The sequence below is a fragment of the Tachysurus vachellii genome, chromosome 14, assembly GCF_030014155.1.
Source record: "Tachysurus vachellii isolate PV-2020 chromosome 14, HZAU_Pvac_v1, whole genome shotgun sequence".
Lineage (NCBI taxonomy): Eukaryota > Metazoa > Chordata > Actinopteri > Siluriformes > Bagridae > Tachysurus > Tachysurus vachellii.
The window spans coordinates 16,905,109-16,920,092 of NC_083473.1; the positions used below are offsets into that span (position 1 = coordinate 16,905,109).

The 14,984-nt window shown below is 36.9% G+C and overlaps 1 protein-coding gene across 3 annotated transcripts; it reads left to right on the plus strand.

Annotated features, from left to right (window-relative positions):
• The first annotated feature begins 2,158 nt into the window (after window positions 1-2,158).
• parvg (parvin, gamma) lies at window positions 2,159-9,004 on the plus strand. Of its 3 annotated transcripts, none has more exons than XM_060886152.1 (13): window positions 2,159-2,293; window positions 4,311-4,369; window positions 4,556-4,620; window positions 4,704-4,806; window positions 4,894-5,031; window positions 5,448-5,563; window positions 5,730-5,785; window positions 5,937-5,959; window positions 6,089-6,147; window positions 6,274-6,342; window positions 6,693-6,794; window positions 7,212-7,284; window positions 8,562-9,004. In XM_060886152.1, the coding sequence occupies exons 2-13, from the start codon at window positions 4,321-4,323 to the stop codon at window positions 8,633-8,635; spliced, it is 927 nt and encodes a 308-aa protein (XP_060742135.1). In that variant the 5' UTR covers window positions 2,159-2,293; window positions 4,311-4,320; the 3' UTR covers window positions 8,636-9,004. The 3 variants fall into 3 exon arrangements, with proteins under 3 accessions (XP_060742135.1, XP_060742134.1, XP_060742136.1); XM_060886151.1 differs by having other exon boundaries at window positions 2,169-2,399; XM_060886153.1 differs by lacking the exon at window positions 2,159-2,293 and adding an exon at window positions 2,419-3,752.
• The last annotated feature ends 5,980 nt before the right edge of the window (window positions 9,005-14,984 follow it).

Below are 14,984 nucleotides of genomic sequence, written 5' to 3' on the forward strand. Positions count from 1 at the left end.
CTTCATAATGAGAAGTCTGTGTAGATGAAAAGTTATAATATAATAATCTGCTATAATCTACAGTGTGAAGAACCAGTAGCTGAATGGAGCAGGGCCATGACATTATTCCAGGGTTAAATTGCAATGTTTCTTTCATCCAAAGACATTCTATTTTAATAAATTGTATTTCTTAGTAGCTTTGTACCACTGCATTACAATATCTCTAAAACGTATTTCAAATAAGAAAGTTGTCATTAAAATGAGGTCCATATGATAAAACATTCATTAATTTATCTAAATTAATCTGTGTACTGAGTTTATCCCAATAGTACTAGGAATGAGGCTGGAATATTCCCTGGATATGATGTCAATTCAATTCAATTCAGTTCAGTTCAGTTCAGTTCAGTTCAGTTCAGTTCAGTTCAGTTCAGTTCATATTTATTTTTATAGCGCTTTTAACAGTGGACATTGTCTTAAAGCAGCTTTACAGAGCATAAGAAACATAATTCAAAAAGTTTAATATACAAAGATTAATATAATACAAAAATTCCAGATTAATATTAAACATATTTAAATATGTTTGTTTTTATCCCCAATGAACAAGCCTGAGGTGACTGAGGCTTTAAAAACTCCTTAAATTGAAGAGGAAGAAACCTTGAGAGGAACCGGACTCAAAAGGGAACCTCATCCACACTTGGGTGACACTTGAGGGTGTGATTATAAATATACAGTCCGACAATTGTGTAATGATGAGGAAGTTGTTGTTCTCAAAGACCACTTGTAGTCGGCATCTCCTCTTAAAATGTCCGAATACTTCATGAAGCAGAGTCCAACTGGAGCTGGTACATCTTTAGATGCCTCAGAATCCTCACAGACACAGACACACACACACACGCGCACACACACACACACACACACACACACACACACACACACACACACACACACACACACACACACACACACACACAGGGGAGATGTAGTCAAAATATAGAGGGATCTAGAATGATTTTTGGGAGGAAACCAGAAAACCCTGTAAAAAGCCACATTTACTTGAGGTTAGTGTAATGTTAGAGTATTTACTCTCACTCATTTTCTACCATTTATCCGAACTACCTCGGGTCATGGGGAGCCTGTGCCTATCTCAGGCGTCATCGGGCATCAAGGCAGGATACACCCTGGACGGAGTGCCAACCCATCACTGGGCACACACACACACTCTCATTCACTCACACAATCACACACTATTTCCCAGAGTTGCCAATCAACCTACCATGCATGTCTTTGGACAGGGGGAGGAAACCGGAGTACCCGGAGGAAACCCCCGAGGCACGGGGAGAACATGCAAACTCCACACACACAAGGGGGGAGGTGGGAATTTGAACCCCCAACCCTGGAGGTGTGAGGCAAACGTGCTAACCACTAAGCCACTGTGCCCCCCCATGTTAGAGTATTTAAATACTCATATTTAATATGATGTAGTTTATTGTACGCATGATAACATATAATCATTAACTTTTCAAATATGAATGGAATTACAAATAAAACACATCATCTGGTTATTTATTAATATGTATAGCATTCAAGCACGTGTTGTGATACATCAGTTTTTATCAATAATCAGTTCTACCATAGAGATGTTCTTTCTGTCTAGATCTAAAGTGTAAGCTGTGTGTAAACTGCTGGCTTCTTTTCTGTTAAGGTGAATACTGTGCTTCTAATCTCTGTTTATTTGAGAGCTAATCGGGTCTTGCCTATTTGCCAGGTAACCATGGTAACTTCCCTGCCCAAATTACTGCTTCTTCCTTTTCACTGAGTGTTTGAGTCTCAACATTGACTTAGAGAGAAGCGAGAGAAAAAAGATGTGTATAATTTTTCCAAGAAAAGGATGATATAGAAACACACTTCTCACCGAGCACAGAGATGAAATTGAACAATTGGGATAATAATAATAATAATAATAATAATAATAATAATAATAATAATAATAACACACCACTGCTTAAAACTAGTAATGACTCTAACACAGCATATAACTTTCTCCAGTCAAACATTTTAAATGCATGAACAGAATTTTCACTTGAAATGTTCAAATGTTGACTTCAGATGACTGCAATAATATATACTGTAACACATCTGCCTAGAGCAACACAACTGCAGTGTTGTTCAGTTTCCGCTCAGAAACCATGTAAGAGGAAGCTGTTACTTCACTGCCACTTCCTTAAATAGCCTAGTGTTTATTCAACATTCACTTTTGTTCTTTCTTGGCATTAAATTTACTGGGGATCAAGGGTTAAACCTGAGAATCTACCGGGTGAGATTTTGATTGTCACATTGTTGATTTGCAAAGACGTGCAAAAGGGACGAGTCAGGGCAGAGAGTAAGGCCAGGGTGCGTGTGCCGCTGTTGTGCTGCTGAAGGTAGGCCTGTTTATTCAGATGTGTGTTTAGATGTGGAGTGAAGGCTTGTGTCAACTTGAGGCAAATAGGCCTGACAACCATCACCACACACAAATAAACATTTCAATCTCCATCTGTTTCAGAGATGGTTTTTCTGTTAGTTTGCTGTGTCTGTGCTGATGTGTGTGTGTGTGTGTGTGTGTGTGTGTGTGTGTGTGTAAGAGTGGAAAAGGCGAAAACTGCTGCAGACTGCAAGTGTTCCCTTCCTTCTGTGAAGCAATCAAAGATCATTTCATATATGTACATTTACATTTACATTTACAGCATTTGGCAGACGCCCTTATCCAGAGCGACGTACATAAGTGCTTCTAAAATATCTAACATTGGATACATTAATGCTGTCTCACTAGGTTACATACTTAAGATACCATGAGTTTAAAACAATGTTCAAAGTTACAATGAAAAAGTGTCAAAGGTTTTTTTTTTATAAATGCAAAAGATAGGGAAAGTTACTAGTTAAAGTGTTTCCTGAATAAGTAGGTCTTCAACCGCCGTTTGAAAATAGCCAGTGACTCAGCTGTCCAGACCTCTAGGGGAAGTTCATTCCACCACCTTGGTGCCAGAACCGAGAAGAGTCTTGTAGTATACTTGCCTCTTACCCTGAGAGATGGTGGAACCAGTTGAGCAGTGCTGGTAGATTGGAGGGTGCGAGGTGCAGTGCGAGGAGTGATGAGGGCTTTGAGGTAAGAGGGAGCTGGTCCATTTTTGGCTTTGTAGGCCAGCATCAGTGTGTTGAATCTGATGCATGCAGCTACCGGAAGCCAGTGGAGGGATTGCAGCAGCGGGGTGGTATGCAAGAACTTTGGCAGGTTGAAAACAAGTCGTGCAGCTGCATTTGGGATCATGTGCAGAGGACGAATTGCCTTCATAGGTAGACCTGCCAGCAGTGCATTGCAGTAATCCAGTCTAGAAATGACAAGAGACTGAACAAGTACCTGAGAAGCCTGTGTGGATGAAAATGGCCGAATCCTTCTAATGTTGTAGAGAAGGAACCGACATGAGCGAGTCACATTAGCAACATGAGAGGAAAAGGACAGTTGATTGTCCATGGTTACCCAAAGGTCATATAAATAGTGTAGTATAAACTTTGGCTATTGATGAATCCAAATGATTTTATTTGTATTTCCTTATCATGAACTTAGCATGAAGACCTAGATAGTTAAAGTTTGTCATGACAAATGTTAATGTCAGCTTGACAACTTTTTTGTCAGCTTATAAATAAACTGAAGTAAGAAGACTTCTGTGCTGCTGGTAGATTGATAAGGAATCTGTGTGGCATTGAAAGGAATGTAGATGGAGGTTTACGCTGACGAGGTGAGAGGGAGAGAAAAAGAGCTACAGGCCTTGTGAATGTGTGGGGTGTTTGTGTGTTTGTTTGTGTGTGTGTGTGTGTGTGTGTGTGTGAGAGAGGGAGAGAGAGAGAGAGAGAGAGAGAGAGAGAGAGAGAGAGTTTAGATAGTGTAAGTAAATAGGAGATTTTTGATTGATGATTGATCATCTGCTATGGGAAAACTGTAAGATTCATCAATTTAAAAAAAAAGTATGGTGAAACTTGACAGGTTTAGGAGTTAAAATGATCTATTTGAGTGTCTATACCTAGAAAATATAATTGTAATCACAAAAGTCATAGCACACTGAGGACAGAACAGACTGAAGGTTTGTGGTGAGTTTAGCATTTAGAAATGTTGGGTCTCTGAATAATGATAATGGTCTTAGCAAACCAACATAATGAAAAACATCTTATATTACTAAAGCCACAAATTAGCACAAAAACAGATCAAACAACTAATTCAGTCTGAGCTTGGTCATAATTTTGTTCATCCAAACCGGTGGGTGTTCACTTATTAATTTTATTTATGTATAATTAATCAGAGAACATCAAATGGAAAAAGGTGTGGAATCTGAGCAAGGCAATGAGGGAGCTTTCCAAGGTGAGTGATTTACTGTGAAAACATTACCTTTATTAAGCTGACTAATTAATACGAGTGAATTTCGCCTAGTCCTGTGTTGGCCTTTTCATCTTCTGTGTCATTACTAAATAAAAGATGAAAAGCTTTCTTGTGAAGGGTGCTGAAATGTAAAATGTGATGCCCCATTGAATTTATCTCATTATGCAGGAGAAAGAAGAAAGATAATCCAGCCGTCGTCTTTAAATGATCCGAAACTGGTAAAGCTCAAAGAGGTGAGGTCCTGATTATATTATTCTACATTCCCTTTACTGTGGAGCTGTTATGTCTTTATCTGATGTGTCTAGCTGAACAACAGGTGCTGGTAGAATGGATCAACAGTACTCTGAAGCCAGAACACATTGTGATCCAGAATCTGGAGGAAGACATCTATGATGGACTTGTGATTCATCACCTACTGGGTAAGAAATTAGCTTTCATTCTCAGTGCAACAGCCATTAAACAAATTTTGGTCTGCGTAAAACATTTTACATAATATTTGATATCAGGCAGGTTAGGAGGAGTGCATTTAGCGGCTGAGGAGATCGCATTAACCAGTACTGCCCAGATGTCCAAACTGGAGATGATTCTTCAGGCCCTCAACAAGGAGCTAGGGCTTGTTGATGAAGTTAAATGGTGTGCCAAACGTGAGTAATTATTGCTCCCATCCTTTATTAACTCTATCTGCCTAATTCAATTTATGTCACTGTCATTAAGGCATTCTATTCATCATATATGTTTAACTACTTAAGAAGTTATGCACATAAACTTCAAAACCAGTAGTGATACCATTATTCATTAACTCACACGTTTGTGTAAAGTGGACTACATGTGAGACAGAATACAACTCAGTCATTAGGTGGAGTAAATGAGGGTTAATGGTCATGAGGGTTAATGGAGCCCTCAAGAAAAGGTCTTTGGCAATCCTGGAATTCTAAATAACAATTTTCCCTTCATCACAGAAAAAGGAATGGTGAACTAGCACTGCACTATTCATCCAACGAGTCAAACCTAACTGTCTAATAAGCTTGAGTGTATAATTAAGGCTCTCTCTGTTGTTAAGTCATCCACAGTCGAGACCTGCTGGCGACTCTGCATCTGTTGGTGGCCATGGTGAAGCACTACCAGCCTGAACTGGCCCTTCCCCAAAATGTCAGTGTGGAAGTCATCATGTTTGAGGTGAATTTTAAATTATATATTTATATAAGGACAGGACTAACTAATAGACTGAGACTGTGCTTGTCCTTTACAGAATATCCTTCTCAAGCTCTGAATATCCTTTAAATGTGTTAAATTTAAGACACACCTTCTTACATGACATTCATTACTACTTTTCAATATGCAGGTTAACAGAAGCGGCATCAAATCTGACAAGCAGATAGAATACATCACTTTGCAAAGGTATAATTCTAAAATATCATTTCAGTAAAGAAATATACATGATATGTATTAATATTCACTTGCCTCATATATATATATATATATATATATATATATATATATATATATATATATATATATATATATATACTGTATATCACTCTATTTCCAGTGAGGATACAGAAGGATCTAAAAGTAAGTCAATATATTTATATATACATACATACATACATATATTTTTTGGGTCTTTTCTCTGTATTTCTGGTTACTTAATCATGAGTAACATGTGCATACGTGCAAATATTTTGTTTTTCTTATGAAAAGACGATCCCATAGATGAACTGCTCAAGCTTGACACACACAAAATTGCCACAGTTGAAAAGGTACAATTACAATTCAAACAGTCAAACAGCTTCATTATACTGTGAATAATATGCTGATACATTATGTTATTATCCACATTATCTCTAAATATCTCATTATCTTAATATTGTCCACATTATCCACAGGCGCTCTTACACTTTATCAATAAGAACATGACGCCATTAAGGTTGCAGGTGTCTGACATCGAGAAACAGGTAAGTCAACACAGATGGATCATTTTCCCAAAGCAAGTAAGACACTGAATAATTAAAATTCTGGTAAAGCTCTATAGGATATTCTGTATATAAAACACTTTATATCACATGTATGTTTAAAATGAGACTAGGTAAAATTGAACTCAGTGAAATGCAGGCTGTAAAGTGTGAGTATACTGTAGTAAAGTACAAATTACTGAAGATAATATGACAATAAAGTGACTGCTTGATTCTGTGCAAATGCAATGGTTTTAGTAGGCATGAATCCAGTGACATGAGCAGTAATATGCGAATGTAAGCACATACACAAATGTCTATAATTAGTGCAATATGATATTGTTAATAATCAGTTTGCAGATGGTGTGATTCTGCTTTTGCTGATTGGTGAGTTGGAGGGTTTCTTCATTCCACTCTACGAGTTCTACCTCTCTCCTTCCAGCCACTCAGAGATGGTAAAAACCTTAGACACTTTGTTCTGTTGAGAAATATAACATTCACTCTCGGTTGCTTTGAAATATCTGTAAAAAGGAATCGAAACCACAATCTGGAAGTAAATTACTAGTAATAAGTACGTAACAATCCAGTTCAGTTCATTTTTATTTGTGATGTGCTTTTAAGAATAGATTTTGTTTTTCTTTTCTTTACAAAAATCTATAAAATCAGGATGTAAATTTTACATTTATCTATTTATGTAAACACCTGAGATGAATTTAGTTCATCTAATCATTAGATCATTTGAGTGACAGAAATGGTTTTCTCTCCAGTATGTGTAATGATCACAAATAAAGAATCTGTATATTTTTTGGAGGTTTGTTCAATAAAAATATATATGCTGAAACTATTAATAATGCAGACTTTCTTACTTCTAGCTTCATAACGTCACTCTGGCTCTGGATCTACTTAATGACAAAGAAATACAAGTACAGAATGTTGACCCAGAAGGTGAGCAGTGAGAAGTTATACACTTACCATCCACTTTATTAAGAACACCTGAACATTATACACCAAACATCAAAACAAAGATCTCTGTGACTTTAACCGAGGCATGATTTTTGGTACCAAAGAGGCTGGTGTATTTCAGTAGGTGAGGCTGTGAGTATTTCCAATAGAGTTTACCCAAAATGATGTTCCTATAAAAGTGGAGTGAGTGTTTATACTCTGAAAAATCTGTATCAGTATGTTATCTATTGTACATTGTCAAAAGTGATGCATTGCCTCTTTGAAATGTCCTTGAGTAATGTTTGATTTGGAACAAGCACAAACATGTTGTTCAAGAGATGTTTGATGGGAGTTTAATTGGTTTGTTAGAGGGGTTTAACTGCTTTAACAAATTCTGTAGGGCATCCAGTCAACTCTAAATTAAAGGAAAAGCAGACTTTAAAGAAAAGGCATTCAGCAAATATATTTAAACAACTATTCATCCAATCTCTAACAGATAATGATTAAGTATATAGTGTTTATAACATCGAATATTATGTTTGCACTGATGTAATTGTGTACATGGGCGATGATGATATCGATAACATTTTAGGATTACGATTAGGGATTAGAGATTAAGGATTAGGGTTACACTCTATGGCCAGAAGCTTTTGGACATCTGAAGCTTTTTGAGCATCCAATTTCAGCTTTAGAATACAGTGTACAGTTTTCAAAGACAATTTTTAATTATGTAGCAAAGATCTGGGGAGGACCTACGCATGGATGTTATGCTCAGGTGACCATTGGTCACCATAACAGACCAGACCATTGACCATAAACAGCTGTTTATACAGTATCAACTGAGAGGCTTGTGGATCAGCACATTTCATGTTTTAACACAACAGTGATAACAATATGGTGGATTTGCCATCAGAGAAAAAGAAAATCATTCAAGGAAGTCAATAATTAAGTAGGAATCATTTACTGCTTAGAGATCATACTCATTCACCTCAATAATCAATCATTCATTAATCCATGAACACCGCATACACTAATAACGAACACTGCATACACTAATAAATCCATGAACACCGCATACACTAATAAATCAAAAGAAGCAACATGTGTGTGTGCATATGTATAATTATGTAATTATTGATTATTATTTAATTAATAGGTTTAGGACTGTAGAGTGTTTGCTACACCTTTATTACATCTCTGTGTACTGTTTGCTCATGTGAGTGTATGCCTGCATGATTCATTGCCTTCTGTGCCTGTGCTTTTATTTTTTCTTTCTTCAGATATTGTGTCCCAAGATGTCCCAGCAACATTGAAAGTACTCTATGCCTTGTTTAAGAAACACAAGAACAAATAATCCTCTACTAGCCACATCTACAGCCTCTGATGAAAATGAAATGAAAGGTCATGGGATAAGCTTCTAATCCACCTGGAGTGCAATGTTGTGACTAATATACTTTAAGAAATTGTGAAAGACACAGGCGTCTAGATTTAATAAAGGCAAGTGAACACTGGATCACTCAGCACATCACACAGATTGGATGTGGATGGTGACAGAATGTGACCACTTCCATTTCTCTCTAATTGAATAGTTGACCTTGAGATTCTCACTTGTCCTTATTGACAGAATGCATTATAGCTTCTGTCTCTCTTTCTCTCTCTCTCTCTCATTCTCTCTCTCTCTCTCGCTCTCTCTCGCTCAAATAAATACATTTCCATCAAGAAATTGATGTGTGTCCTTCATTCAGTCAAGAGCTTCTTTGTAAAAAAAAAAAACAAAACAAAAAAAACATGCTGCCACTGGATTAAATCTAATAAATTATGTATGGTAAAGCGAGTTAAATCATAAAATTATTATTTAACAAAATTAATTAACTGAGCAAACAGAACTTGTGTTTGTAATGTTATTTGAAACACTTTTACAGAGTTTAGAGATGCTGAGCTAAACTGTTAAAAATATCCTGTAAAACACAGTTAAAAAAACAGCAGGCCAGTAGAAAACCAGTAATTACACAAATTCAAAACTACCATAAATAAATCTTAAAGGATTACATTAATTAGCCTCTAGGAAAAAACAACAACAACAAATTGCTATCATTTTGCAGTAATATTGTCAGGAAAACTTCCAATTAAACAATTAGAAATAATTTACAGTTTTATTTGTTAGTAACTGTTATTTTATCAGTTATTATTGTAATAGTTGCAGACAGAATATGTGATGCCAGAATTTCAATTTAAATATTAAATCTGACTGAACCAAACAGTACCAAACTCTGCCTGATATTTCTACATTCTGTCAAATGCCATAAATGTCAACATAAAAATAGTCTAAGTGAAGGATGCAAGGAGTTCAGATAAAGGACATAATCAAGGCATAGAGCTTGTTATACCAAATATGACTCACTAAATCATCTTGGATTATGGCACCATAACGGTCATCATCATTAAAGGATGCTGTAGGACATAAGAGATTCCTGGCTGAATTTTCGCCCTTTAATTTCAAGCTGGACAAACCTGAGAAATCATTACTGATAATGTTTGGAGAAACATAAGAAGGATAAATACAGTATACCGCACATTCGTCAATTCAGGCATTGTATTAAATCCGAACCTAAAATGGTTCTTATTGCTTTGAACATTTGAAAATGAAGCTCTTCTGTCTGTAGCTATTGACAGATGCTTCCATTTGGAAGACCTCCAGCTCATTTATCCACCAGATTATGTGAGTTGTTTGCCAAAAATTCTTAGCAAATTAAATGTATGATGAATTCAGAACATGAGGAAGCTTGAAGATGTATTAAATTTGATTAGACATAAATAGATAACTAACATCAGCTTTACATGTAATATTACATTTCTAATAAAATAGCACAGAAAGCAATCATATCTTTTCAATTGTAGCATTGTTATGTATTATTGTTATGTATTATTGTTATGTTATATTTGTACTGTTATTGCAAGATATCTCAGTAACCCAGTAACTACGAAAGAACAAAAATTATTAACTAATGTCATAATTATATTAAGTGAATTATGGATTATTCTTTATTATTAATGAATGAACATGAGAAGAATGAATTTATATTCCCTATAGTTCCATCTGAATTAATACATTTAGTGGAATGAACATATAGTTAAACTAATCCAATAAAACAGTCACACAAGTGCGTCATATGTACATAAAACTCAGTAAACACTAACAGCTGGACAGTCTAAATTACACAGAGTACATGAGGAAACTAACTAGTAATTGAACAGTAGAATCGAATGAAAAAATGATTATGATTAATAATTTAAGACTATTCACAGAGGGTTAATGAAGTCTAATGCATGATTTATTTCAAACTGTTATTACATTAATTCAAGAGTTGCTCTTTCTATTGTTATTGAACTGAATCAATAACCTTATTGTCTATTTCTGGGACATTGCCTGTGGCTTGACAACCAAACTAAAAAAACATGGACCACTTTACATACACCTACACACACACAGACCTGACTCAATAGTGCAGACTTTAGTGTCATGTTATAAAGTGCAGTGAGCATTTAGGATGAAATAAATATAGTTTAACCTTTTAACAGGCACAAAAAAGTCCATTTTATTTATTTTCATTTATTTATTTATTTTCAAGGGGCACGGTGGCTTAGTGGTTAGCACGTTCGCCTCACACCTTCGATTCCCGCCTCCGCCTTGTGTGTGTGGAGTTTGCATGTTCTCCCCGTGCCTCGGGGGTTTCCTCCCCAGTCCAAAGACATGCATGGTACTGTAGGTTGATTGGCATCTCTGGAAAAATTGTGATTGCGTGAGTGAATGTGTGTGCCCTGCGATGGGTTGGCACTCCGTCCAGGGTGTATCCTGCCTTGATGCCCTATGACACCTGAAATAGGCACAGGCTTCCCGTGACCCAAGGTAGTTCGGATAAGCGGTAGAAGATGAGTGAATGAATGAATGAATATTTATTTTCAGATTCACCCTTTAGAGCTGGAGTTAAATATCTACAGGGTAGTTGAGTTGTCAGTTGAGGTTAACTATAGAAGCTCCTACTGAGTTGAAGTTGCAGTAGTATGATTTTTTTATGTTTTATGGCTGCAAATTTTAAACAGATTTATTTTGAAACCTTTTCTAGGCACATTTCAAGATCCTTTCAAAATTTTCTTAGTCATGATGTCAGGGGGTTTTCCTTCCCATCATCGCCTATGACTTAAATAAATAATTTATGCCCAGAATTTATATATTCCTGTAAAGCTACTATGTAACAGTGTCCATGGAATTGATTTGAAGTATAGTGATAATGTTGATTTGCCACCTGTTTCATCCATTAGGCAAAAATAAATACATTATGATAGAAGCCATTATTTGTCACATATACATTAAAGCACAGTCAAATTCTTTCTTTGCATATCCCAACTTTGAATGCTGGGGTCAGAGAGCAGGGTCAGCCATGATACAGTGCCCATGGAGTAGAGAAGGCTTAGTAGTACTGTGGCTTAAACCCTGATCCTCGACCCAGAGCCTTAACCACCTGAGACTCCACTGCTGTGTTTCTATTTAAAACAATTTGTAGATTTAAAAAAAATAAAAAACATTCTCATAGCTATAGTGAGGTTATAGAAGTTTTTCAAATTCACTAAACAAAGGATGGGAAGGAGGTCTCTTAAGATCTGCTAAGTATTTTTCAGCTTCTGTGCTTTTGCTGTAATTTTCACTGCCTTGTTAACAATCCTAGACAGTTTTGACCTATTCTTTATCCTAAAAAGATCAAACCAAGTAGTGCTGCTGTAGTTTAAAAAACAAACATTTAATACATGCTCTCTCTCTCTCTCTCTCTCTCTCTCTCTCTCTCTTATTGTACCTTGTTGAATTGTTCACCATTTCTGGCCATAAATATGATAAAAGTAGGGAAGTAATTCTAGTTTATTAAACCAAAACAAAATAAAAATGTAAGAACTTGGTGCTTGGTGTAAAGTGCAGTAAGTGAAGGGTGGTATTTGAACTGTGGTTCATCACATGCACTGTACACAAGCGCATGATTGTGAGTGTGATGTAAAGTGTGCTTAGTGAGACTCTAACGTCATTTGCTGCAGTGTTCGTGTGTTTACGCTTGAAGAAATTTCACTTCATTGTAATTCATGTAATTCATTATTGTGCTGCTTTATTCTCCTCTGTTTTCAGGATTTCTGTGTGCTCATACATATGCATTTATTCTCTTTTAGTTCATATTCTAAAAATATGTTCCTGCACCTATGATTACCTGTGAGCTCATGACAGCAATGTGATCATTCTGCTTTGTGAACTGCACTAATTGTAAGCATAATATAAGAAAAATCTAAACTAATCTTAGACCCATGTCAAATGTCATGACAAATGTCAAAACACCAAAGTGACAGGAAAATACACTTTGATTCATAAAACGGTTTGAAATAGACTTTTTGTTCATTTTACTATGCCCTCATTATCGCAGGTTTTTAGACATGGCATATTGACACACCTACTGCTCAAGATTTCAAACACTCAGCACAGAAAATCTCAAACTGCTCTTCTGTTCTGACATAACTTAAATAGGAACTGAAAAACATGATCAAAGTCAAAAATTCTTTTATCTCATGGAAATATTTGCATATATTTCTTATATCTTATAGCTGCATCAGTTTGTATTTTATAATATGCACATTCACTCACCTGTTTAATATAACTGTATATTACAGTGGAATAATTGGGTTTTCATAGTGTATACTCACTCACTCGTTTTCTATCGCTTATCCGAACTACCTCGGGTCACGGGGAGCCTCTCAGGCGTCATCGGGCATCAAGGCAGGATACACCCTGGACGGAGTGCCAACCCATCACAGGGCACACACACACTCTCATTCACTCACGCAATCACACACTAGGGACAATTTTCCAGATGCCAATCAACCTAGCATGCATGTCTTTGGCCCGGGGGAGGAAACCGGAGTACCCGGAGGAAACCCCCAAGGCACGGGGAGAACATGCAAACTCCACACACACAAGGTGGAGGCGGGAATCGAACCCCGACCCTGGAGGTGTGAGGCGAACGTGCTAACCACTAAGCCACCGTGCCCCCCCGTGAATATATGAATATGTAATTATTTAACATAACCAAATTCCTGCTCAATTCGGAGATTGCTTTTTTCCTTTTCTACAGACAAACCCTTTCTTTTGGAATGAGTCATATTGAAGAAGCAAATCGTGCTAGAGAGAGAGAGAGAGAGAGAGAGAGAGAGAGAGAGAGAGAGAGAGAGAGAGAGAGAGAGAGAGAGAGAGAGAGAGAGAGAGAGAGAGAGAGAGGGGAAATGGGACTATTTTAAATCTTATTAATATTTCCAATTTGAATATATCTGCTACAGAAAGAAAGAAAGAAAGAAAGAAAGAAAGAAAGAAAGAAAGAAAGAAAGAAAATGTATCATAAATGCCAATGTTATAGAAAGGAATAGAGCAGTTTTGGTGACAGAGTCCCAGCTGTCCTAAAAGATTTGTCAAAAGATCGACCAAACATGCTTAAGCAAGCAGGCGAAGTGTGAAGACGTGTGATTCTTCCTGTACATCCCAGGTGCAATGAGGCTAAATCTAGATCTGCAGCAATGTCCTAATGATGTCTCAAAACCACAAGAGTCATGAGGGCCAACAGGGGCGGACTGGGAGGACTGAGATCTGGTCAGATGGATCAGCTGATACTGTCAAAATGATCAAAACGGCAGAGTCACAGACAAGAGTGGCTTTGAAGTAATGACTATCTGACCCCTAAATAATGAGGCACACTAACATTCTGAGAAAACAAAGACAAATTTGTGAAGATAAATATCACTATGACCCCCACCCCAACACACACACAAACACACACACTCTCATATTTTCCGTCCAAATTCCCAACTATGGTACGACATCTACCACATGGGGAGGGTGAAGGCTAACAAGTGGAAGCTCCAAGATTAAAAGATTACAGATTAAAGCTGTACTGTACTGAGCATGACCCAATTCTCCCAGGGTCCAGACTTGTGTTTTACATAATGACATGCATTTCTTATTAGTTTAGCTAAAATTCCTGGATAATTCCTAGAGCTTAAACAATAATATGCTGTAAGATATTTAAACCATCAGCTGAAAGTTTAAGACATAAAAAATACTTCTACTTTTTTCATTGTCCTTAATTTATTTGATTCAATTTGATTCATGTATTTTTGCTTTTAACACTGGACATTCTTACCAAGCACCTTTACAGAAATCTATAAATTCCAGATCTAGTCTGGAGGGCATTGTAGTGGTTAAGGTGTTAACCTACTGAATGGAAGGTCATGGGTTCGGATCCCATGGCCACCAAGCTGCCACTCCTGGGCCACTGAGCAAGGCCCTTAGCCCTTGATTGCTCAGCTGTATATATGTGAGTTGCTCTGGATAAGAGAGCCTGCTAAATGCCTCAATGGAAATCAGCCCTCTTTTACAGCTCACAGATGCCCACAATTTACTGTCTCTCTGACTGACATGGAAGAGTGTATGGGAAACATGGGACATGGCAGCGGTAGGATTCAAACCCATAATCACAGAATGGTGGGGTAAGTTTATGTTGTTCTTACTCATGATCTGCTGTAATACAGGTTAAGATGAATACACTGCTGCCAATTCATGATGTATGGTTTTGACTCAGTTTAAGAAAGAACAGTCACACATGTAGCAAGGAACAGCAGGA